General features: G+C 50.4%; 1 protein-coding gene across 3 annotated transcripts in view; it reads right to left on the reverse strand.

The window, feature by feature from the left end:
• Positions 1 to 22947, reverse strand: part of ACVR1 (activin A receptor type 1) — a 44328-nt gene that overhangs the window by 19984 nt on the left and 1397 nt on the right. The window contains exons 2-3 of one of the 3 annotated variants that reach the window (XM_085228099.1): positions 5291 to 5434; positions 938 to 1014 (exon numbers count right to left, since the gene is read on the reverse strand). In XM_085228099.1, the coding sequence (XP_085084225.1) occupies positions 938 to 1014; positions 5291 to 5343 (130 nt within the window). In that variant the 5' untranslated portion in view covers positions 5344 to 5434. The remainder of the gene's footprint in view (positions 1 to 937; positions 1015 to 5290; positions 5435 to 22947) is intronic. The other 2 variants (XM_085228100.1, XM_085228098.1) reach the window with 2 other exon arrangements.

A 22947-nucleotide genomic window follows, 5' to 3' on the forward strand; every position in this document is an offset into this window, starting at 1 on the left:
GCACTCCTTAATATAATGGCTCTGAAAGCTACTAACATTTTATTTGTAAAGAACCAGCTGTACTTCAAGTGTGATAAGGAGGTGCCAGCATGAAAACTGCTATCAAACTTTATTTTAAAAGAATATATTGTATGGACAAAAACAATAGTTTAACATATTTCCACTAAGATCTGTCTAGAGTTGCTTCCTTTTCAAATCATGCCTTAATCTCTGCTTTGTAAACACAACTAAAAATCACACTAAACCTCCACACACGTATTTCCCCACTTCACTTTTCCAAGGATCCAGTCATCATGCGCTTTTATTATTTGCATCAATATTTGAGAACAAACTCAGGGGATTTCAGAAAGACCTGACAAGGCAAAGAGCACCTATGTGCCACAGCAGATACTCTGTGCTTGTCATACATCACCTGAAATGCAGTCACAGCTGAGGAAGTCACTGGCAGAAAGCCTTCCCTGCACGCTGACAGCAGGCAGTTTTGGAAGCAGGCATCACACAACATCCAGAAACGTTCAGGTGAACCACCACCCTGCTCCCATTTTGCTGAAGCAAACCTTACACACACTGCACATCTGAAACCCTTACATGCACACAACAACAGAAGGAGTCATTCATCATTTCCAAAGACCTGACTGGAGCAGCACGCAGAAGATGAAGTGCTGTGCTGAACAGCCCAGACACGAGAGCCCTCCAGAGGACAACCCAGTAACACAACTCACCTCAGCCCACTGTGCTGCAAAGAGCTGCTCCTTTAGTTCCTCCAAAGTTTGCCATTCAAGTAAGGTTTCCTATTTCACTCCCCACTTCCTGCTAAGCCCTATGTCAACCACATACGCTATAGATTTTGTACACAAGCAGGCAAAAATCAGTCTCTGAAGCAACTCCAAGTGGAGCTGAGAAGAGCTCTCCCCGCCCTCACCAGCACAGCACTCACCTTGCACGCTGCGGGAGGGCAGGGCCAGCAGCAGCAGCAGCAGGGGGAGAGCCATGGCTCCATCTGTCACCGTAGGCCTGCAGGAAGAGACAGACATGAGAGCTGGGCACACCTGCACTGTAAGCACCTCAAAACAGTGCCTCTCCACATCTCCCATCAACTCCATAAGCAAAATGCAGGACGACCAAGTTTGGTTTCACTTCCTAAATGAGTCATTTCCCACATCTACAGAACTTCTATTTTACCACAGTTTCTTAGGGAGATTTATACTTTTTTTTGTAGTCACAGAAGCATAATTTGCAACTATAGCATGTATCTGAAGTGTGCCAAGAGGACAGCAGGAACCCTTTCAGCAGCAAGCAGGCATATAAGGTAGAAGATTTGCTTTACCAACCAGCTTTTAAAGAGTTAAACTGCTATGAACTTCAAAGGAAGTTGTGTAAAACTGCATTGTTTGGACTATGGGAGAGAGAGGTCTCAGCCGAAACTGCTGAATAACTTTCTTTCACCAGCAGCAACCGGCGCTGGATGGCAGAGAAAGCACTGCATGTATGGCAGAGCCAACCCAGCTCCCTCTGCTTGCCCCACGTCCTGTGCAAGAACTGATGGTGTTCCCAGCAAAGGCACAGGCTCCTCTAAGGAAGTAAATAAAGCAGCGAATTCTTTCACATACTTCAAACCTTTTCCAGGATACTTGCTCCTTACAAGAAAACAAAAGCTCTCTTTTCACTTTGAAGAGCTATTTTACAGGCTACTGACAAGGAACTTCTTTGTAGCAGGGGTCGTCTCAGTGGAGAACTTGGGACTGCAGAGAACAGCAGATAATGGCAAGCAGCCCTATGGGTCTCCAACTCCAAACCACCCACCTGCCCCAGCCCCAAACACAACACAGCAGCAGGGAGAACATCCAGATCAACATGGCTCTGGTGAGCAGGCACGGGGCTGCTGCTGTGCCTCTGACAAGCAGCATTTACATTCGCTTACATTGCATCCCAATGCAGCAGATAGAAAAATGACAGTATCAACATTTTTCAATTTTCATGAGGTATCTTCTGTTGCTGCCTTTTCATATCATTAGCAGGCTGCCGGTGTGCTTGGTGACTAAAGCCAAATCATTTCTGTATTTATTTCCTGACACAGATTAGTTTTGGAAAGATGTCAGGGATTGCTCTGTGACCAGTTAACATGGTCAAGGATTTGTGACCCTGTGTGCTCCAGTTCTGAGACTCCTTGCTTGAAGGGAGGAGCAAGCAGCACCCAGCATCACTCCCTCTGGCACAACCCACCTCTGACTGCTCTGCTTTTCTACTCCCATTGTCAAAAGACCTTGCAACACGCACAGTATCTCACCTCCAACAATCACAAAACACAAGTAAAGCTGCATGCAGCACGATCAGTGAGCAGTCATGGATAAGGTGCATCCTAGGAGAAAGCTGCCCTGGAGCAGCCGGTACGTAGTGCTGCAGCCAGCCCAGGGCCCTGCATGGGGACAGCAGAGTCCCCACGTCCCCAGCAGCAGAACCGGGCTCAGTTGCTGCCTGGGGCCATCAGCAGTGGCAGCAGGGGGCTGCTCAGCTCTGCTAGAAATGAGGCTGAACATGTGAAGTATGTGCTCAGGACATGCTGAAGAGAAGGGACAGAAGACAGAGAAAACGGATAACGGCATGCTACCTACGTGCTGAAACCAGAAGTCTGCAAGTATTTGTTTTTCCTTTCAAGCAGTCTATTTCAATAATGATTCATCAAAAGACTGACAAAAGCCAAAAGCACATGCAAGCCTGGGCCCAGAAAGGAGGAGAACCAAACCGCCCCCAGCAGAGACACCAGCCTCCCCCAGCAGTGAGCAGTAACAGCGTTGAGGCCAGTAGTGATCCACTGGCTATACAAGGGTTTCCAGTAACCCCTCAACTCTCAGTCCCTCATCCAAAGGATCGAGGAAGGGTGCTCTGCAGAATTGCAGGCTTGGAAGGGACCTCAAGTCCTAACCTCTGCTAAAGAAGGTACCCTACCACAGGTTGCACAGGAAGGTGTCCAGCCGGGTCCTGAATGTCTCCATAGGAGACCCCACAACCTCCCTGGGCAACCTGTGCCAGTGCTCCCTCACCCTTACCATAAAGAAGTTGTCTGCATGTTTGTACAGAACTTCCGTGCACAAGTTTTAGGCAATTGATCCTTGTCTTATGCGACGCCCAACCAAGAAGAACCTGGCCTTATCCATTTGCCTCCCACCTCCCTTCAGATATTAGGGAAGATCACCTCCCTCAACCTGCTGGCCACGCTCTTTCTAAAGCACCCATGCAACACACTTGTTGGCTTCCCCCAGCAACACGCCTGCCAACGCACCATGGCTTCTAGGAGCACCGCGCCCACCATCCCACCAGGGCTCCCTGCCCAGCACCCACAGAGCCTAGCACCAAAGGACAGCCAGTGCTCAGCTATCAGCAAAGCGAACAGCAAAACCCAGGCTACAAAGAGACCTCATGCATTGTCCTCTCCAAGAGAAAAGCCAAGTACCAAGAAGTTAAACCTGGCTTGTGTGAACCTTCGTTTCCTGGATGCTTCCAAGAGCGGGGCCAGAATGCCTGCAGTGCTGCGCAGGCTGGTGCTGCCCGGGTACCCGGTGCGCGTGCACTGCAGGGGGAGCTCAGAGCAGGGCTGCAAACAGCCAGACCTGTCTGCAAAGCACTTACTGCACATACATGAGAACCAAAATCCGACTCAGGTAACACCAACAAGCGTGCCTTCTCCACCTACTGCTTATTCAGAGAAAGAAAATAAGTTTTTAACATAAAGAACAAAACAGTCTTTAACAAAACTCCACAGGAACCTAAAACACAGACCTAAAACACCAGTGGGGACTGCTCCAGGAGAATTTTTCCAAAGGGGAGAAAGTGGGATTTAATCCCAAAGGAGAGGAACTGGAAAGCAGCCAACAAATAGCATGTACCATTTATTTTCCTTTCTCCAAGGATCAGTCTCTGTTGACATCTGACTGTGAACGTTTGGCACGCCCTGTGCTGAGAAGGACTGCAGTTGCAGTAACCACTAGATGGCATTCAGGACACGAGTGCCCGTGCCTTGGGCACTTTGTGACACACTCCATCCCACCCAGGGCTTGCTTATACCGCAGAGCTGCAAACAGGATACAGTATTGTGCATGTTACCATCAGCATGCAAGGAAAAACATTGCTTGTTTCAACTTTTTCACCTACAGAAGCCCACAATTAGAAAATGGGAGGTTTGCTATGGGTCGCCAGAGACACGTCCCCAAGGGGTAGCAGTAGGCAGATCCACCCAGGCCTGCTGACCTGCTGCCACAGGGCAAGCCCGGCCCAGGCAGGCACTGCAGCAACTCAGCTCTGTGTTCCTAAGGGTCAGGAGAGCTTCCCAGAAGCACAGAGGAGCAGCAGCAAGCTCATCACGTGGCAGAGGAGCAGCAGTTAAAACTGCCCACCTCACCAAAGTGGGGCACAACTAAGTTCTGTCTGTATTCGTGAAGCCCCCAGATTCCACAGGAGAGGTTCTGAGAAGCCCCCACCCCGCCCACAGCACAGCCCCAGACGCGGTGCCAGCAGCAGGCAGAGCGCAGGCTGGGCGCCAGCAGACACGGGGTCACAGCTCATCTGAATGCAGAGCAGACACGGCACGCCGACCCGGGGCAGCTCCGCCGGATCACAGGCGGCCGCGCTGTCACCCGCAGCCTCGGCGGCAGTGGGCCAAGGGCCCGAGGGCTGCGCATATTTGGCATGCGCCTCACCAGATCGGTATCAAAAGAAAACATCCCCGGCACTGGGCTGTGACTGCCATCCTCAACCACCACACACGAGCACAATTCACCAGCGGCACAAGCTTTAAAAGCAAAGATGGGCGCTTAAAACTGACAGATCACACGGCGGTTGGCCCTTTCTTAAATCGAAGGTCACAGGAACACACGAACCTCCTCAGAGCAGCACCGCAGCAGCACTCCATGTGTCAGGACTAGGGCAGATCCGGGAGTTCTCTTGCCAGCAGCACAAAACCCAGCCACAGCACTGCCCGTGGGCAGAGGGCACCCAGCAGCACATTGAGATGAAGGAGGGCAGTGCCCTGCAAGGCCACGCACATCCCAAATCACCCCAAGAACAGAGACAACCAAGTGTGAGAAGTGCTGGGCCTCCCACACCCACACACACCCATCATACACAACGCAAACTCCCAACACAACTGTCAGGAAGCAAACAACCCGTACAGCATCGAACATGGAGGAAACGCACCAAACATCAACTTCTGACAAAGTGGCAGCTCTGCATGTGCTCACGCACATCCACTCCTTTCCTATTTAATAGTGAGGGAACAAAGCACGGAGTCACTTACAGAAATAAAGGCCTGCTCAGCCTCCCTCCTGGCACTCGCGAGCAAGAATCCATTTGTTGTCTATGCTGTCACCCACTGTCCTCAGCTGACACAACTGCAGATATTGCACAGCATGGGAGAACAAATTAGAAATATCCACAATGTCTGGAAAAAAAAACAAAACAACACAACATATTTATTCAAGAGGAAAAAATACTTACCTAGGCCAAAGACATGGGCCAGAAACACAGGAGTTCTCATTCCCTTTGAAAAAGAGGAGGGCAGGGAGAGGACGAGACAGGGCTGGCGCTCCAGGATGGCTGAACAACCCGGCAGGGCTGTGGGCTCTGTGAGAGAGACGGCCATCAGAGCCCAGCTGCAAAGCTGCACAGCTACTGCACCAGCGGGGCATCCCGAGCAACTCAGCGGCTGATGGCCTGCTCCACTGATCCCAGACATTCTTACATTGATCTGAAACCCTCATCCTATATCGCAACTTCTTCGTGCCTTGGAAAACTCCATAAGACCCTATGATACTGCACACAGCTCACTGATCATCTCACCCCTGAGCACCCTGGGAGTTACGAGCAATTCACACGTGCAAAGAGCCACTCACACTCCTTTACTTCATAAAGCTTTCATCTGTGCAACACCTGATGAAAGAGTTCAAGGAAAAACAAACCTCCACAGCTCACTGTACTTCCCAGCCCACCACCAAGCACTCCTCCATCCTGCTGCTCCAAGAAGCTACCTGGCAGGTAGCAGCCACTGAGGCACCAACACTTCCATCCCCGCACAGGAGTGGCATGGGGGGGGGGGGGTGTCCCAGCCGCTGTCCCCAGGCCTCCCAAGTGAAACATTCATTTCAGCAAAACCAACCACCTGCAGCATAAAGATACGCGCACCAGAACTTTACTCCAGGGCTCTTTGTGTTGTTTTCAGTCTATAATAAAGTTTCCCATTCTGCAATTCACTTTGGCTTTCCTTTCACCCCTCAGAGGCTGCCCCTCCAGACAGGGCCCCGAGCAAAGCCCCCTGCAGGCTGGGTCCTGCAAACCGGGCCTCTTGGATGGCATCCTGCTCTGGAAATTTCAACGACCCCAATCAACTTTGGGAACCAACTCTGGGAAAGTTGTAGTGCGCTGCCTGCACGACAGGTAGAAAGCACAGCAAAACGCTCACACTGCCCTGTTGTTTTACCCCACCAAGTGTGTTTCATCACCGTGCCAGATTGCTGCCCTGTGACTGGCTGTGCAGCCCTATGGCCCTGCTGCCTGCAGCTACGCTCCAGAAACAGGAGCAGTGCAGCCATGGTGTAGGTGAAATCACTGACTGCTGCACTAAGATCAGGGTTTGTAAATGCTTTTTATTACTTTCCAGTAGCAAAAAGGTTTCCTTTCAAACATTTCTCTGAATGCTTCCACCAACACAAACAATGTAAAACAAACAGTTCTGAACACAAATCTTCAGCTCTGGACTCAGTAAGAAAAGTCCTTTTCTCTCAATGTCATGGTAGTTTGGTTGGATCCCCGCCCCCTCCTTTTTATTCCTTTCCATGAGTTTTAGACACAGATCTCTTGGCCGTGGGCAGGCGCTGTGTTTTGGTTTGGTTCAGTGCAGTAGCTAGGGCTTGATGATGTAACGTGAGCAGCATTTCAAGATCGCTTCTCATTCTGGCAAGCCCTGCTACAAGTCAAACGCAGCCCGACTCCCACAGACGTACACAGCAGTGTCTCTCCGCCAGCCAGTGCTGTTTGCATAATACGCAAGGACCTTCAGAAGGTGCAAGTGCTTTTTAATTCCGCCCAGTGCTGTTGAGCTGGCTCACTCAGAGTCGAACACCCAGTAACAGACCCAAGGAACACACGCACGGCAGGCAGCGCTCCTTGGACCCCCATCTATTTTGGTGCTGCCACCGCCAGCCATGAGCCCATCCACACACCAACAGCCCCACTGGGCCCCGCCTGCCTGGGCACATCCAAACCTCCACGTGGGCTGCAATGCCAACACACCACCACCCTACCCACGGCCCTCAGCCCAAGCACCCCAACCAAGACACGGTTTGTGCTATTTTGGTCAAATCCAGCAGCAGCTCTGCACACCAGGAGCACAGCTTTTACCAGGCCTGTGTGCAGCACGAGGCTTGGGGCTCTGAGCAGAAGCCAGGCCGCTGCTTGGCACGCCACTTAGAGCCTGACTACAGCCACGTGTCAGCAAGCCAAAGGAAGCCAAATACAAGTTACCCAAATATTTTTTAGAGCAACCAGATGGGAAACAGAAGTTCCTAATGCTCTGTGGGCACGCGCCTCTGAATGATGTTTTGCTTCATCAGATCCTTTCATTAACTATCGCTTTGGTGTCCAAGAAGCACCCCCCACCCCACACGGCTGCATCAGCTCCAGCCCAAAACCTCTGTGCCCCTCCTGGTAACAGGAATTACTGCATCACCACAACAGACATTCAGCACTGCCATCACAAACAACTCTCAGCTTGATAACTTGGCATCCTATCACTTCTCCCTACTGATTTATTTCAGATACCATTCTGACTCTTCTTTCCAGAGCTCTGTGCTGCATCTTCCTTTTCCATTGCTAGCTGTATGCTTCCAAATTCATGCCTCCCACATGGCCTTGCCAAACCTGACTGTACTCGCATGTCTTCAGAAAATTGTTCCACACATTTACTCAGACTTTTGTTTTAATTGCTGTCAGAGATGCCAAAAGCAATCGAATTACTATCCACCAGCTCAATTACTGTGACTGACCTCACACATACTTCTAGCTGCAAACATGAAGTAGAACACAAGCTATGTCTCCTTACAGGCGAGTCTAGCTTTGGATTTCTGAATGAAAGACTGCCTAGAAGCAAATCCTCTGTGATCACACAGAAACTAAGCTGTATTCCCTTGATTAAAGTAAGCTTATGACATACATCCATTGGCAATTCCCAAGGCTCAGCATCTCAACATAGAGGATCCAGACACAGCTGTTAACGTAACAGATTGAATACAACAAGTCAGAGAGAACCTTCACCAACCGCTTCCGAGAGAGAAAACGGGATGTCCAAATTTGCCCTGAGTCAAGAGCCACCTCTAACAGGACACGACTAAGAGACCATTCTGAGCCCAATACAAGAAAAGACAGCATTTGATCATAAACAGAGTGTGACCATACTGTTGTTTTTTCTGTTTGTTTTTCAGTGTCAGGAAGAATTCAACATAAACCCATTTGTCTCCAGCATGAGAGCGCATAAGTTATAGGAATGAATATACTTCACCCAAAAATCCTTCAATGGCAGCTGTCCCAAGACAAAGGGGAAAGAGCACTGCCAAAGACACAGTGAATTACATTTGAATGTCTGCTTACTGTCAGTGGCCTCTGAGTGCAGTTGGTAATGTTGATGAAGGCATCCAACAGTCAATATAAAAAGATTTCCATCTTCTTATTGCCACCCAGTGGAAATGTGAAGCCAGATCTACCTCCAGAGGAAGCCACCAGCTTTTCACCTATCTCCTGGCCATCGAACAGACTGGGTTTCGTGCTGCAGAACTTCCCACTCACCAGCACAGATCTAGTTCTGAGAGCTCTGGGGTCTGCAGGAGCACGGCCGCAGAGGTAAAGCAGCAGCTGCCATGCCTGCCTGCCAGCACGCAGTTTTGCCAGGAACCATCTCAAATTCAGCTGGACTAGACGCTAAGGAAACCACAATTAAATGGACTGAGACATCTAAAGCTATTCTCAGAAAATAGGCCAGACTGGGCATGAAAACATCTGAGTTTGGCTTGATTCATAAACCACATGACCAAGACACCCCAGCAGTGCCTCCAGGCAGCAGGTGAAGGAATGCTGAGCAGCACAAAGGTAGGCAGCAGAGCTTCTCAGCCCCAGCTGCCTCTCTGCAGCTCCTGCACCTCTCAGCTCCCACATTTCCCATCATCTCCCATTTGCCACAGCCACACATCCTGAGACACCCTTCCATCCCAGGACTTCAGGGCTCCTCCAGTCGGTGCTTTTGGGCACTGGGCCATGCTCACAGCCAGAGCTGGTCAGTCAACCACCACAAACCCACCTCTGATGCAAAACCAGAGCAACACAGGCTAAATCATCACATCCAGCCAGCGATGACTGTGCACACTCCAACTGTCTGTTACACCAACACACACCAGTTTCCTCTGCACCCATCCAGAACACAACACCAAGCCCTTGTTTGAATAAGTGCACAAACTGTGATGCGGACAAGTCCTTCCCAGTTCCTAGCAAACACAGACATGACTTCAGACACTGGGAGAGCTGCACCAGCTTGGCTCCTCTGCCCTGTGAGTCAGCGTAAGTACTCTGAGCATTGCAGCAATACACATAAGTGAGCAGAGCACTTAGGGAAGCTGCTCACCAAAGTGAAAACAAAAGGCCAAAGGACATCTGCACCAAGTGGAAAGGACAAATGGCAGGGAAAGCAGACTGCTTTCCATTTTCTAGTCTCAGCAACTGAAAAAAGCAGACATTTTTCTTGTTAAAGAAATAAGCAGAACTGCAGCAATAATTTCAAAAATAAACTGCTTGTACATGTTAGAAATAAGCACACGAGGAGGAGTGAGTGGCGAAGAGACACAGGACATCTGATATTTATGTCCTGCCCAGCTACAGCACACAACCTATGGAGCAGCGCAGGACATGGCTCTCTGCCCCACTCACACCACGGCCCCGCTGCCATCCCAGCAGGTTCACACTGCTCTTACTGGAATGCTGCTCACACCCCACAGCTGTCTCCTCACACAGTTGGCACTGACCCCGCCAACGTGGGACTTGTTTCCAGCGAGGACAGTGTTATTTCATTGGCTGCTCAGGCAGCACATGCACCACTAATGGAGTTTTTATCTCCCTGCTTTCCTGCCATATAAAACCAGCCAGGCTGACTCTGTGAACATTAAGATCACTCATTTTTCCCCATTTGATATCTCCAAGCCAAAACAACATCTGGAACTTCTGTGTGCTGCACAAAGAGGGAGACAGATTAAAGCTGGAGAAAGCTACACAGAGCTTCCTGAGCACTGCGTGCGACCGCGTTTATCCACGTTTCCCACACGGGCCTTCCAGAACAGCCCTGCTGGGAAAAAAGTCCCTTGCACAGACTCAGACAACACAAAACTCCTTCCACTGCAAAATAACCTCAAGAAGGATTATCACAAAAATAACAGGAACAAAGCTGATAGGAAAGTTTAGAGTGAGAATGTAGCGCGGTTCTTATAGCAAAATAGGGTGACATACACTGACCTACAGAAGGAAATCAACAGAACGGCCCCAGTGCGTTTCTCGACAGCTCATGGGCAGCTCCTGGTGCCTCACACACATCCCACCCATGGGCGGCAGCCCCCCGAGCACACCAGCGCTCAGGCCATGCCCAGCACATCCCCACAACCAGCAGAGCAACAGAGAGCTGCGCCGCAGACAGGCGCAGGGCCAAGACGTGTCCCAGCTAGCACAAACCTCCCTGCCGACAGACACGCCAAGCACACACAGACCAGTTGCTCCAACATTTACTTAACTCCTGGTAGTTAATTAACAGAAGCCACAACTGCTGGTTATTCCCTAACCAGCTCTCACATCAAGGGGCCAAGCTCCGTACCACACCAAGGGCAGCCACTGGCCTGGAAGCCCTGCCCTCACAGCAAGCCCTCCCCTGCCTGCCCAGCCCCGGGCGGCCCACCAGCCCACCCAGCTGCAGTGCAGGCCGCAGGAGCTGCCACACCGTGCTGCACTGGCGGTCACCTTCAATGCATCAGAAGGACCAGAGCGGGATAAAGCATGTGGCTTCAGGAACAAACCAAACGTGTCAACAGTTTCTACATCTGTCACCGCTACGCCCCATGCCAAGCTACCACCAGACCCCAATACTGCCCTGCCCCACACTGAGCTGTGCAGCACCACGCACACTGCAGCCGAGCACAGAGATGGCCACTGCTGCCCTAAACGTGTTATTTATCTGTAGCAGTTGGCTGAACAAACACGCAAGTTACTAAAACACCTCCCAAACTCACTAAACAGCATGATCACTTGATCCAGTGAAAGCGCCCATCCCTGCTGAGCAGCACTGCCCCGTGTTTGTGCTGCACTCACCAGCAACGCACTGAGATGGCATTCAGTTCTGCTGGAGCCCTGAGCCCCATCCTCTCCCCCTGTCTGATGGAAGGTGTTCCCTTCTTGTCCTGCTAGCATTTTGAAGAAAATATCATAAGCATTTCTCATGGATATTCAAAGCAAAAACAGCAAGACCACAGCTAGGTAAGCTTGGAACTCAGCCCAGTCAGCAGCTACAGCACCAAGCCACCCACTGGTTAGCTCTGATACCCACGAAGAGCCATTCACACAATCCAAACCTTCTCTCTGCCCAGAATTCCCCCAAGTTAAAAGAACAATGCAGCATTCTCTTACAATCTACTTTACAACACACACTGAAGCTAAATTTAACAGGCTAGACAAACTGCATGGCATAAATCACTTAACTAAGGAAAAGCACCATTTTCTCCTCTTTCTCTGTGCTTTGCCACCATGACCATTTTCGCACACTTGCAGCCTTTGAAAGGGATCATTTTCACCCCATTTTCTGGAATCTCCCCGATCCTTCCCTTTCCATTTGCCTTCTAGCCCACAGACACTCCTTCTGGCCACAGTTAATCCATCTTCCACACCGGATGAACTCACATACACCATATAGCAGGTAGTTTTCAGGCATTTGCAGCTTGCCTGCAAAAGGTTCTGATAGAATTTGCACTGATGTTCAAGCATTCATAGAACTGAATGGTGCCTGAACCACGTACTCCTTGCTGTATGACAAACAGGGACCTCGAGCCTGAAACTTCATGCATGTGCTTCACAGTAGAACAACATGAAAATCAGTTGGCTCATTTTTATTTATTATTGAAGTAAACTGAATGCAATCCACTACCTCCAAGCACTTTCTGTAGCTGGATCAACAACCCCATTCCTTTCTTCCTTATCACCCACTGAAGAGACAGCAGGGCCCTTGGCTGTGACACAGAGCATTAGCAATGCTGCAGTGGGGTTTAGTGAAGACAAGCATTGCTGGACACAAGTTAACACTGGTTTGGGGATTTAAAAAACACTGCTGCAAGAAACACGAAACTCTGAGTAACAGATCTTTAAACAATAATCCTTTATAACAGATGACTTCTTACCCAAAGCTGCTTAGAGGGACCTGAAACTACACGTTACTTTCCAGCAGTGACTACGCGTCTCATTTCTGCATTGTTTGCTTGTTTTGAAGTCCAGCAGCAACTGCTGGAGCCCTGAGCGAGCAGAGGCACCAGGCCCACATGGGAGCAGGCAGCCAGGCTTCAGCCACAGGCGGCACAGAAGGCGGGCTGCGGGCAGGGGCTCCAGCAGCCCCGTCACACAAGGCCAGCCCCACACACGGCTCCCACAGGTGGGGCGGCAAAGAAATCAAAGAGCTTCAAAGTCGTTTTGTGGTGAGCGCTGGGGGCAGAGCTGCCAAACCAGCAGTGCTGGGGAGGGGCGATCCACAGCAGCTGGGGATCTCTCCAGGTCTGTGCTGCTCCGCAGGGAAAACCATCCCTGGCCACCTGAAAATCCAGCCGGTCTGCACAGGCTGCCCTGGGAAGGCAGTGCTGCCCAGGGTGATTTCAGCCCTGCACTGAACATTTCCATCCTTCCCAGACCGCTCCAGGGGCGATGATGTACCACACGGCCATCAGAGGAGCCTCCTCCTGGAGGGGAGGAAAGGTTCCTTTAGTCCTTCCACACTTGTGTGACTGCACTCCACCTTCACTCCCGTCTCCTCCTTCCAACCCCAAATCTTATTCTTACAAATGCATACAGCGACAGCAAGAGGCTATTTCACAGCACTTCATAGCCCCAGTGCTCCTTGCTCAGCTTGTATGCTGGGTAAGACAGAACACCCAATGCTCCTGATTACAGCCAGTGCTGTACATGACGGAGAGCTCTGCACTCAGCAGGATGCACAGGATGGAGGTTTCTTCAGGCTACTACCAGAAAAAAAAGTAGCTACACAAAGCAAGATGAACCATCCTGAGTCACTGTATTAGCACAGTGATTCAAAGCAAAGCTAAGCAAAATTCAAGGACAAAATACCCTATCTGGAATTTTACCTGGTTTTCTGAAGCTTTCAGGACAGCAGTCTCTATCTGCATGGTGGACTACACTCTTTGGGGCTTGGTATTTCAACAATTCCAGGTTGAACAGTGATCAAGGCAACTAAAATCACCGAGCTGAGTCACAATTTGAAGGATGGATTTTGCGTCTGGCTTTGCATTTTTATTTTGCTCTCTAACAAAGGTTAATCACTATCCAACATAAATGAAGATACTGTTAAGACTAATTAAATGCTAACTTTATTTCCCAGGAAAAAAGCAACCTTGTTAATAATAAACAACAGGGGATGAAAGGGAAGAATAGAACTTTTGACTGTTACTGGGCGCATGCTGTGCTGGCATGCAGTAATGGGGAGGGACAGTCCCCAGAGTTAACGCTGTGAATCTCTGCTTATCCCAAACAAGAGTTCAATCAAAGGGAATGCAATTACTATTGGAAGATAAGATTATAGCAGAACTGTGCTAGTTCTGCAAGAAAGAGACCACCCAAACCAGCAGGCCCACCGCCCCTCCAGCACCCACCTGGCCTCCCGTCCCCCCAGCAGCACACGAGGGGTCAGTGCCAGCAGCACCAGCCTGTGTGTCACCTTGGTGACATTCCTGCAGCAAATCAGCACACTGTGCAAGCTCGGAGGAGATCTCAGTCACAGGATGGGAGGGAGCATCCATCACCAGTAATCCATCACTCTCAGCACACAGCCAGGGCAAGCGTTCAACCAGCTGTACTTACAACGTGCCGTGTGCTTTTATGACGACAAAAAAGCAAATGCGAACTCAACAAAAGGCCAAACACTTCAGCCATGTAGGTTAATTGGGACATTTTAGATTTTAAATGCACAGTAGCAAAGGTGAAGTCTTTCTTAAAGACCCCAGGCCGAGCATCTCCCAAAGGCATGTCCCACCGGCTTCCTGAAAATCCCCCTCGGAGAGCTAAGTTTTAGACTCACAGGTTTTAACTCAAAGGAATTTTTTTTTTTTTTTTTTTAACATGCATTACGCAGAAGACCTTTACCATGCTTATTTGTTCTACTTAAACATTGTTACTTACTTGCAACAGAGAAAACTTTTTCTTGGTTTTGTTTGTTTTTGTAAGACAGACTTACAAGATCAGGAAAATCAGCAGTCTCCCATGAACATCACCTCCCCCGTATGTTACAGCAGCACCAGAGCAGTGCACACAAGCCATCCTAAGGCACTGACATCTTCCTGCAGAGCCTCCTAGAGCTCAACACAGAGAACAAGAAACCTCCAAAACAAAGCAAGCACAAAAGCAAAGAATGAGCACACATTCACTACAGGAAGACAATGATTTCAAATCATGAGTTTTGGAGAAAGACAGGATCTGTTCTCACGGCACCACCAGGTCTAAGGAAAAGCAGGATGGCTTAGGGATGCACCAACTTCTACAAATGCAGCACATTTGTGTTCAGGAGAACCCTTCACTTCACATGCAACCAAACACCTGTTTCATATGGTCATCATGAAATGTGTCAAAAGCCTTACTTTAAAGAATATTTCAGAACTTTGAGAGAGAAAAAATACATACTTCATATCCTTTTACGCACACCAAAACTCTAAAGGTTACAGTGTGTACCTGAGCATTCCCTTGTGTTTGGCGGTGGTTTAATTTCCTCACATTCACACCAGCGAGCAGCTCAGCAAGGAGCCTCTCCCAGCACAGCACACCCAACCAGAAAGCCCCAGCGATGCTGGCTCAGCACGGCCAGGCCTGCAGGGTCCCCAGTGCCGCAGCCCACTGCCAAGAGCAGCAGAACACAGCTCTGAGCAGCCATCCGTGCTGGTAACAGAACCGCTCGGGTGGGACCCTACGGCCTGTGCTGGTTTTCTGAGGGCCAGGCTGCCTCCTGCCTCCCTTCAGCTGCCTGCACCCACATTCTGCAGCCCTCTTCGCCCAACGTACCCCCAGGTCACCCTGGCTCCACCTGAAGGAGGCCCCTCCGCTCGCTCAGATTCTCCATGAAGTCCCCTCCCACAGCCACATAACCCTACAGCACTCTGCCTTGCGACAAGTCTCTCAGGAGCAAAAAGAGGACAGAGTACTGATCAGGGAAAGGATTCAACTACACAGCACCAGGAATAGAAGAGCCTTCACACACACCTTGATACAAAACCCCAGCGCCCTAACTCAAATGCACTCAAAAGCAGTGACTTCAGCTCCTCCCCTCCCTAAGAAAAGCGGGCTTTGCTCATTGCTTTGGCTGCCAGTTACCTCAAGGCACACACTGGCCCGAAGCAGTGCACTTGCTCCTCTTCCCAGGTTTTCCAATCACAGCCAAGACCACAGATATCCCTCCTCCTACCTCTCCCTCTGTTTGAAAAGGAACCTTCCGATCTCTCCAGCCAGGTCTCTGAAGAGCCATGAAGTTCCACAAGACTTGGCAGGACACGCGCTGGAAACACAGCAGTCTTGCAAGAGCTGCAAGTTAAAGGCTTGTCTGCACAAGAGAAGCTCCAGGGATGGCTCTCGCCGTTTCTGAGCTGGGTGCTTGTGAGAACTCCTGCAGCAGAGTAAGGGCTAAGGACAGGCTTGGTGCAGGTTAACAGCACACCCTGAACTGCATCTACTTCCCTCAAAATAAAGCACATCCTCAAATCCCCTCTTTTCATCTCAACCCACCACTGTGGGTGGGCAGTGGCTCTGTTAACTCAGCTTGCAGAGCAACTTCAAGTTCTTTCTCTTCTTCCATTTGCTCTATTTCACTCCCCAGGGCCCCGTATCCAGCAGATAACTAAAATTAGATAGGTAACGTTTCATGGCCTTCAGACTCTCGTCTACACACAACAGGATCTGTCTTAGAATAAAGAACATCTGCACTGGGAACTCAATCAGCACCGTTACCAGCAGACCACGCATCAAAGTCTGACATACCCCGGCAAACGATCTGACCAGGAATAAAGGCAGATCTACTCCAAGCAGGTCCTTTGCAAAAGTAGACCTACAACAGCACTGCAGATTCAAACGCCAGTTTCCCCACCAGAGACTCCAGTAACCCCATAAGAACTAATAGCTCCTAGAACTGCGTTTGGTCTTCTGGCTTTCGGTTGCTCATCACTTTGCCCCTTCTAATGGAAAAAATAAAATTCCCTGCACTTTGCTGTACATCAGAGACCAGTGTTTTATATGAATGTCTAACAAACAACCGCCAAACAAACTCTAAATAGATCAAGTCCAAGACTTTTCCACCAAAAGGCGCTCATACACAAGGCACAGGAATGCTGTATTTCTTTTGAGGTATTTTGGGGGTGCTTAGGATTCAAATACCATTGTTTAATAGTCGTACTGATACACTCATTCCTTAAAATACTGCAAGTGCAAGGAACACGGGTGGGGGTAGGGTATAAACAGCTTCAGACCTTAGAACAACCTTTGCAGAGCAGATATGCACAGGTTTGCTGTAGAGGAAAGGACACGAGCCCTACATGTGTGTAAAATGCCTCCACCAAGACAGAAAACCAGTCTTCTGGTTTAGGCAAGCTGGAACACGTTAGCTTGCTCTCTACTAGAGGCTGATGCAAACGTGCGGGTCCACAAACACACGCAGAGGTGTCTACATGCCATTCCTGGCACATTTGTACAGGCTTACTTGACAACCAACTAATTTGAGGTTAAAAGAGACAGCAAAAGCCAAGCCAAGGAGGTGTGGAAAAAATTTTAAGAAGTGGTGTCCTGACAGCAGAAGCCCATGGGAAGGACCATGAGAACAGAGCGAGGCATGGTGCCTGGCCAGCACCAGGGCACCGGCTGTGCACCGCACCATGTGTTCCTCTGCTAACTTGAGAGGAGCTTCTTCTAACCCTGGTGGTTTTACACAATTTGTGTTTCTTCCTGGACAGAGAAGGGCTCCAATTATGTAAGAGCTTGGGAAAACAGCTGATGTTCCCGTGATGTAGCCTTCATTGTAGCCACAAAGCTCTCAACCCTGTGCCTAGCTAGCTCACCTGCGCACTGGGCACCCCGCTGGCAGAGGGACACAGAACTTCACATCAAAGGAAGGCCCTGTGCAAGTCTTCAGACAAGGCAGACCCTGCACAGAGATAAGCAGAGATGGCCCCTCCAGCACCACGTTTACACCTAGTTACCCTGGAGATGAGGAGCCCCAGGGTGACAATAGTCCTGCCAGGGTACTGTGACACTGGCCTCTCTCATCAGCACCCACACAGGTTCTATCACTCAGCCCCTGCACACAGGCTGAGTGGAAGGCAAGGAACCCACAGTGGTGCCCTGTCACTGGGAGCAGATGCCCAGGGCAGCATTTCAGCTGTAATCACTTCCACCAAAAGCACAACCCCTGCATTTCTTCCTTTGTAGAACTTAAGAGATCAAGCATCCGTATTGTTTTCATGAGATAATGGTATCTCTAAAACATTTTTATCATTTAATTTGAGACAGCGTTTAAAATCCAAATTTAAAGTAGCCTTTAAAAAAAAACAAAAAACAAACAAATAAAAAAACCACACAGCTCACCTGAATCCCCCTGCTGAGCAGAGCAGAGCAGCCTGTGCTGATTTAAGTCCCAGCACAGCGCAGGACTGCCAGTAAAGCTGTGCATCCCAACAGCAAGGAGTGGGGAGCTGCCCACACATTGGCTGCACAGCCACATAGAGCCCAGCACAGCCTTGTGTCACACCGCAGCCCAGCACAGCCTTGTGTCACACCGCAGCCCAGCACAGCCTTGTGTCACACCGCAGCCCAGTCCCGCGCGGAGCAGCGTTTCAGGTGAGTGACAAAGCACTGCAATGCTGAATGAAGTCGAGAAGAGTTTCAATGTGATTTTTGCCAGTAATAAACCACCTGCAAGATACCAACTATCTTTTCTTTAGCCTAAGATGTTACAATTAATTTACCCTCTCCCAAACCAAACCACTATCTTTTCATTTCATTTTCTCTTTTAAGATTCAGCCTTGAAAGGACTTAATTGTTCCAGTCCACCCACACAAACACAAGAGACAACTCCGTTGCAGTGGAGAGCCCTAAATAGCACAGACTGGTTCAGACTGACTAATACAAACACACATCTTGTTTAATGCTACGTTTGTTCCCAGGGGGATGCAGACCTGCCCTCTACTCCCACCCCACACCCACAGCCATTGCAGGCAGCCACCCAACCCCAGCTTGGGCAGCGCAGAGCTGAGCCACGAATCGATCCCTGTTGGAACTAGTCCAGCAAAGCCAAGTTGAACTTTAACAAAATTAACACGCTTACCCAGCTCATTACATGGCCACAGAAGCATCAGAATAGGAAAAAGAGCAGCATGTGGAGAGGGGTAAGCGGGGCTGCTTGCTTCCCTGGCACCCATACCGAGCTGAAGGCTGCGGTGCTGAGTGTGGGGTGGCTCAGGCTGCAACCCCAGGCCATTAGCAGCCCAGGCTCAGGGGCCTGCTGAGGCACACAGTCATGAAAGCAGCCATCAGCAGCTTGCAGGACTTCAAAAGGAAGCCACTTCTAGCCTCCAAGCTATCCACCCAGCCAAAGGAGGCCGGTGAAGGGCTGCCAACCTGCTCCTGCAGTTACAGGATACACGCCAGACAAGCAGCAGACCTGCAATTAGAAGAGGTGTTTGTTGGACTTCGTTCCGCAGCTTATTAGCAGAGAGGTAAGGTCGGCAGCTTCTTGTCCTAAGAAATGCCTGACCTCCGCCGAGCGCAGCTGGGCACGGCCGCCCTGTGTGACAGCATGAGCTCCTCCTGCTCACCTCCACTCAACTGAGGCGGTGCCGTGGCTCAGTGCAGCAGAAAGGAGTGTTCCACGCATGGAGAGCACAGCCCAGAGCCGTGCATCACCTCCGTGTCTGCCAAAAAGCTGACTAACAGCAGCCAGTGCTCTCCTCCACTCAGCCCATCTCAGTTCAAGGTAGAGCTCACTCCATTTCTGCCAAGGAAAACAGAGTCCAATCTCCGAACTGGAGGTCTTCCTTCCTTTACAACAGACCTGAGATAACAACAAGCTGCTGGTGTGTCCACACATCTTTTCAGGAGCACGGCAGATGACTGAAGAGAAACAGGGTCAGAGGCCCTCAGGAACATCTGAAGAAGGGAACGTGCTCATCCACACAAGCCACTTTGTATCAGCAACCATTCAGTCTCCTATTCAGCTCAACAGGAGGAAAGACAACAAGAGGCACACCCAAGGCACACTAACCTGCTGGCTGCAGAAGTGCCCCTAAGCGGAGGCTGAGGGAGAAGCAATGAAGACACAGCATGGGAAGGTCACCATCTTTGCTCTGCCCCACGCTTCCGGCCGAGGCAAGCTCCCCAGCCTGACACTGCATCCAGTCCTCTGCACCCAAAGGCCTGCCCACAGGCCCAGGAACAGACCTAACGCCTTTCTTAAACTAAAACAGAAAAGCACCCTCAGATGTCCCACAGCAGTCACTCCATACCTGACACCTCACAGCTGGACGTACATCTCAACACCGCTGACCACAGGCTGCATTCCCGGCTCCCACACGACGTGCAGCCACGGCCTCACATTACAGCCACCTCCACAGGACCTGTGCTCAGACCCTCTCCCCCCAGCAGAAGTTCAGCCACACCGCGCCCACACAGCTCACAAAACCTCGCAGAACAAAGCCGAGCAGCCCCACGCCGACGAGTTACCCGAACTGCTTACAGAGCTACGCTGCCTTCGGACCATGAGGGACGTCACTGGGGTTGGAGAGGTGCTGAGGCACGGGCAGCACACTACTTTGCAGGCACAAAGGACACAGAACACGTTCCCGTCGGAACCGGGCAGCTCCTCGCCCCAGCACGGCCCGCTCTCCCTGCCAGGCCCAGAGCCGTGCCCGCGGCTGGGACGAGCCCGGCACCAAAGGAAAGCACAGATCAAAGGAGCCCTGTTTGAAGGCGGGATCGCGTAATAACCGGCTGAGACGGTGATGCAGCACCTGATGTTGACTATTCACCAGCAGATGAATCACAGGGTCGGTCAGCACCTGAACTGCTAATAAAGAACACCAGCGGCTTTCTGAAATCCTGCTTTTGCACTACCAGCAATAGCAACGCAGTCCTGACGATCCATCCAGAAAAGTCAGCGTCCCACAGCACTAACACAAAAGCAGCGGCAATTAACCCAGCCTTTCTAATCACAGTCACTGCTGATCTCGTCAGCCAGGCAAAGTTCGGAGAGCAGCAAGGGCCGCCGACAGGACAGGGGGGCAGCCTGGGGGCACCCAGCTGTGTGAGAGGGGCCGGGTCTCCAGGAAAGCACACCCACAGCCCGGCCCATAGGGAACCTCGGTTATTGCCATGTTCCCATCCACCTAGAGCTCCGTGCTTTTGGAAGCACTGCTCTAAAACTGGGTTATAACTGCAAAAATAGCCAAGAAAGAAGAGCTTCTTGAAAGCATTTCCATTAAATTCTCTATACTTTACAGTCAACAGCTGTTTCTAAGTTGATGATCTCAAAAAAACTTCCAAACTATTGTGAAGTTAGGTTTCCAACACCAAGAAATACCATTCCTTACTTCACAGACATACGTGGCTTTTTGGTTCCATGGAGGGCGTGCTCGGAAGGTGTGTTCTTAGCCCCCATCAGAGCACACTGTGACCAACAAGCTCCTCAGCTCTTCCACTCCTGGTTACTCTCAGGTCTCACACAAGCCATCCCCAAGCATGCTGGCACACCCCTGTGAGGGCCAACCCACAACCAGGCCCACTGGAGCCCTGCTAATCCTCACTCACATTAAGGACGGAAGACAGCAATTCCCACTCTGAAATCTACTACATCTGGCACACTGCTGTGATCTCCTGTTGCTGTATACAGCTACACAGACGAGCAGGCTGAGATTTTAACCTGTTTATACACAGAAGAGACTAAAAGATACAAGGGCAGATACTGCGATCCTCTTTTGAGAGTCTAAATACCTAAGAATGGGAACAAATTCAAGTACTATTTCTTCCCCTTTGGCAGGAGTGAAGGGGTTAAAAAGGGGGCCTGGTTATTTATGGCGGCTGTTCCTAGATCCTATTTTAACATCAGACTTCATTATATTTAAGCATTGCTTCAGAGTACCAGCTGGTAAATAAAATAAACCCACCGCCACGCTGATGTTGTTTCACTGCCTGTGTTGCCTCCTACCTCCAAGGAGATTCTTTGTTACTGATCAGGAGCCCACTGCTCATCCCTTCCCAAGAATACGGCTTCAGAGAGCTAAGCAAGGCCAGAGCAGGGCTGTGGGAGCATTGAACCAATTTTATCCCTCTCACAGACTCACCTGCATTCCTCCCAAATAAGCTCTGTGATGTGTTTCAGCCCTGCCCAAAAGGAGCCGGGGTACTGGTGGGTGGAAAGCTAGACATGAGCCAGCACTGTGCCCTTGTGACCCAGAAGGCCAACCTGATCCTGGGCTGCATCAAAGGTCAGCGAGGGGATCCTGCACTTCTGCTCTGCGCTGTGAGACCTCACCTGGAGCACTGCATCCAGATGTGGAGTCCTCAGTACAGGAGAGACACGGAGCTGTTGGAGAGCGACCAGAGCAGGGCCACAAAAATCCCTACGAGGACAGCCTGAGAGCTGGGGCTGTTCAGCATGGAGACAGGAAGGCTGTGAGGTGAGCTGAGAGCAGCCCTGCAGTACCTAAAGGGGCTGTAAGAAGGAAGGGGACAGACTCTTCAGCAGGGTCTGCTGTGACAGGACGAGGGGAAATGGTTTCAGACTAAAGGAGGGGAGATTGGGATTGGATACAAAGAGGACATTTTTTACAATAAGTGCACTGAGGCATTGGCACAGATTGCCCAGAGAGGTGGTGGGTGCCCCATCCCTGCAGACATTCAAAGTCAGGCTGGACCAGGCTCTGAGCTCCTGATCTACCTGTGGGCCTCCCTGTTCAGCGCAAGGGAGCTGGGCTACGTGTCCTTTAGGGCCCCTTCTGACTCAAGTGATTCTGTGATTCCATGTGTCTCCTGCGGTGTGCTGGGCAACCTGGGCAAGACAGCACAAGGCAGCTCTGTGCTGGGCAGCCACGGGGCAACGGTGCTGCGCTGAGTGGGGCTGCCCCACACCTCCCTCCCCACAGCATTGGTGATGCTTCCCTGTATTTCCCTGTACACATTGGGACCTACCAACAGAGCCAGATCGCGGACAGCCACAGCACTACCACAAGCAGCAAAGCAGCGAGAAGAAGCCTTTCTGTGCATCGGGAAGACAAGTCCTCTCAAAAATAGATAAGTTTTGCAGGAAATGGTTATATTTAGCCCTCCCCTTTCACCTCAGCTCCTCAACACATTCTCCTTCTCCTACTGAAGGACCTTAATAACTGGTACTAGAGATCAGCTTTAACACATCGCCTCAGCAGAAAAAAATGCAGCCAACTTAATGCATGTTAATATAGAAGAGTGTAAACAACCACAGGAATATCAAGTATCTGGCTACTACGGCACAAGAACTCTGGTGTCTCAAAGAGCGTTAAAAAGATAATACGACCAAAGTTATTGTGTGAGTTTAGTCTGAGGAGGGCGAGGCTGAACTTCTGCAGGCACTACTGCTGCCCTCACAAATGCTTTTCACACTAA

The sequence above is a fragment of the Meleagris gallopavo genome, chromosome 7 (assembly GCF_905368555.1).
Source record: "Meleagris gallopavo chromosome 7, MGAL_WU_HG_1.1, whole genome shotgun sequence".
Lineage (NCBI taxonomy): Eukaryota > Metazoa > Chordata > Aves > Galliformes > Phasianidae > Meleagris > Meleagris gallopavo.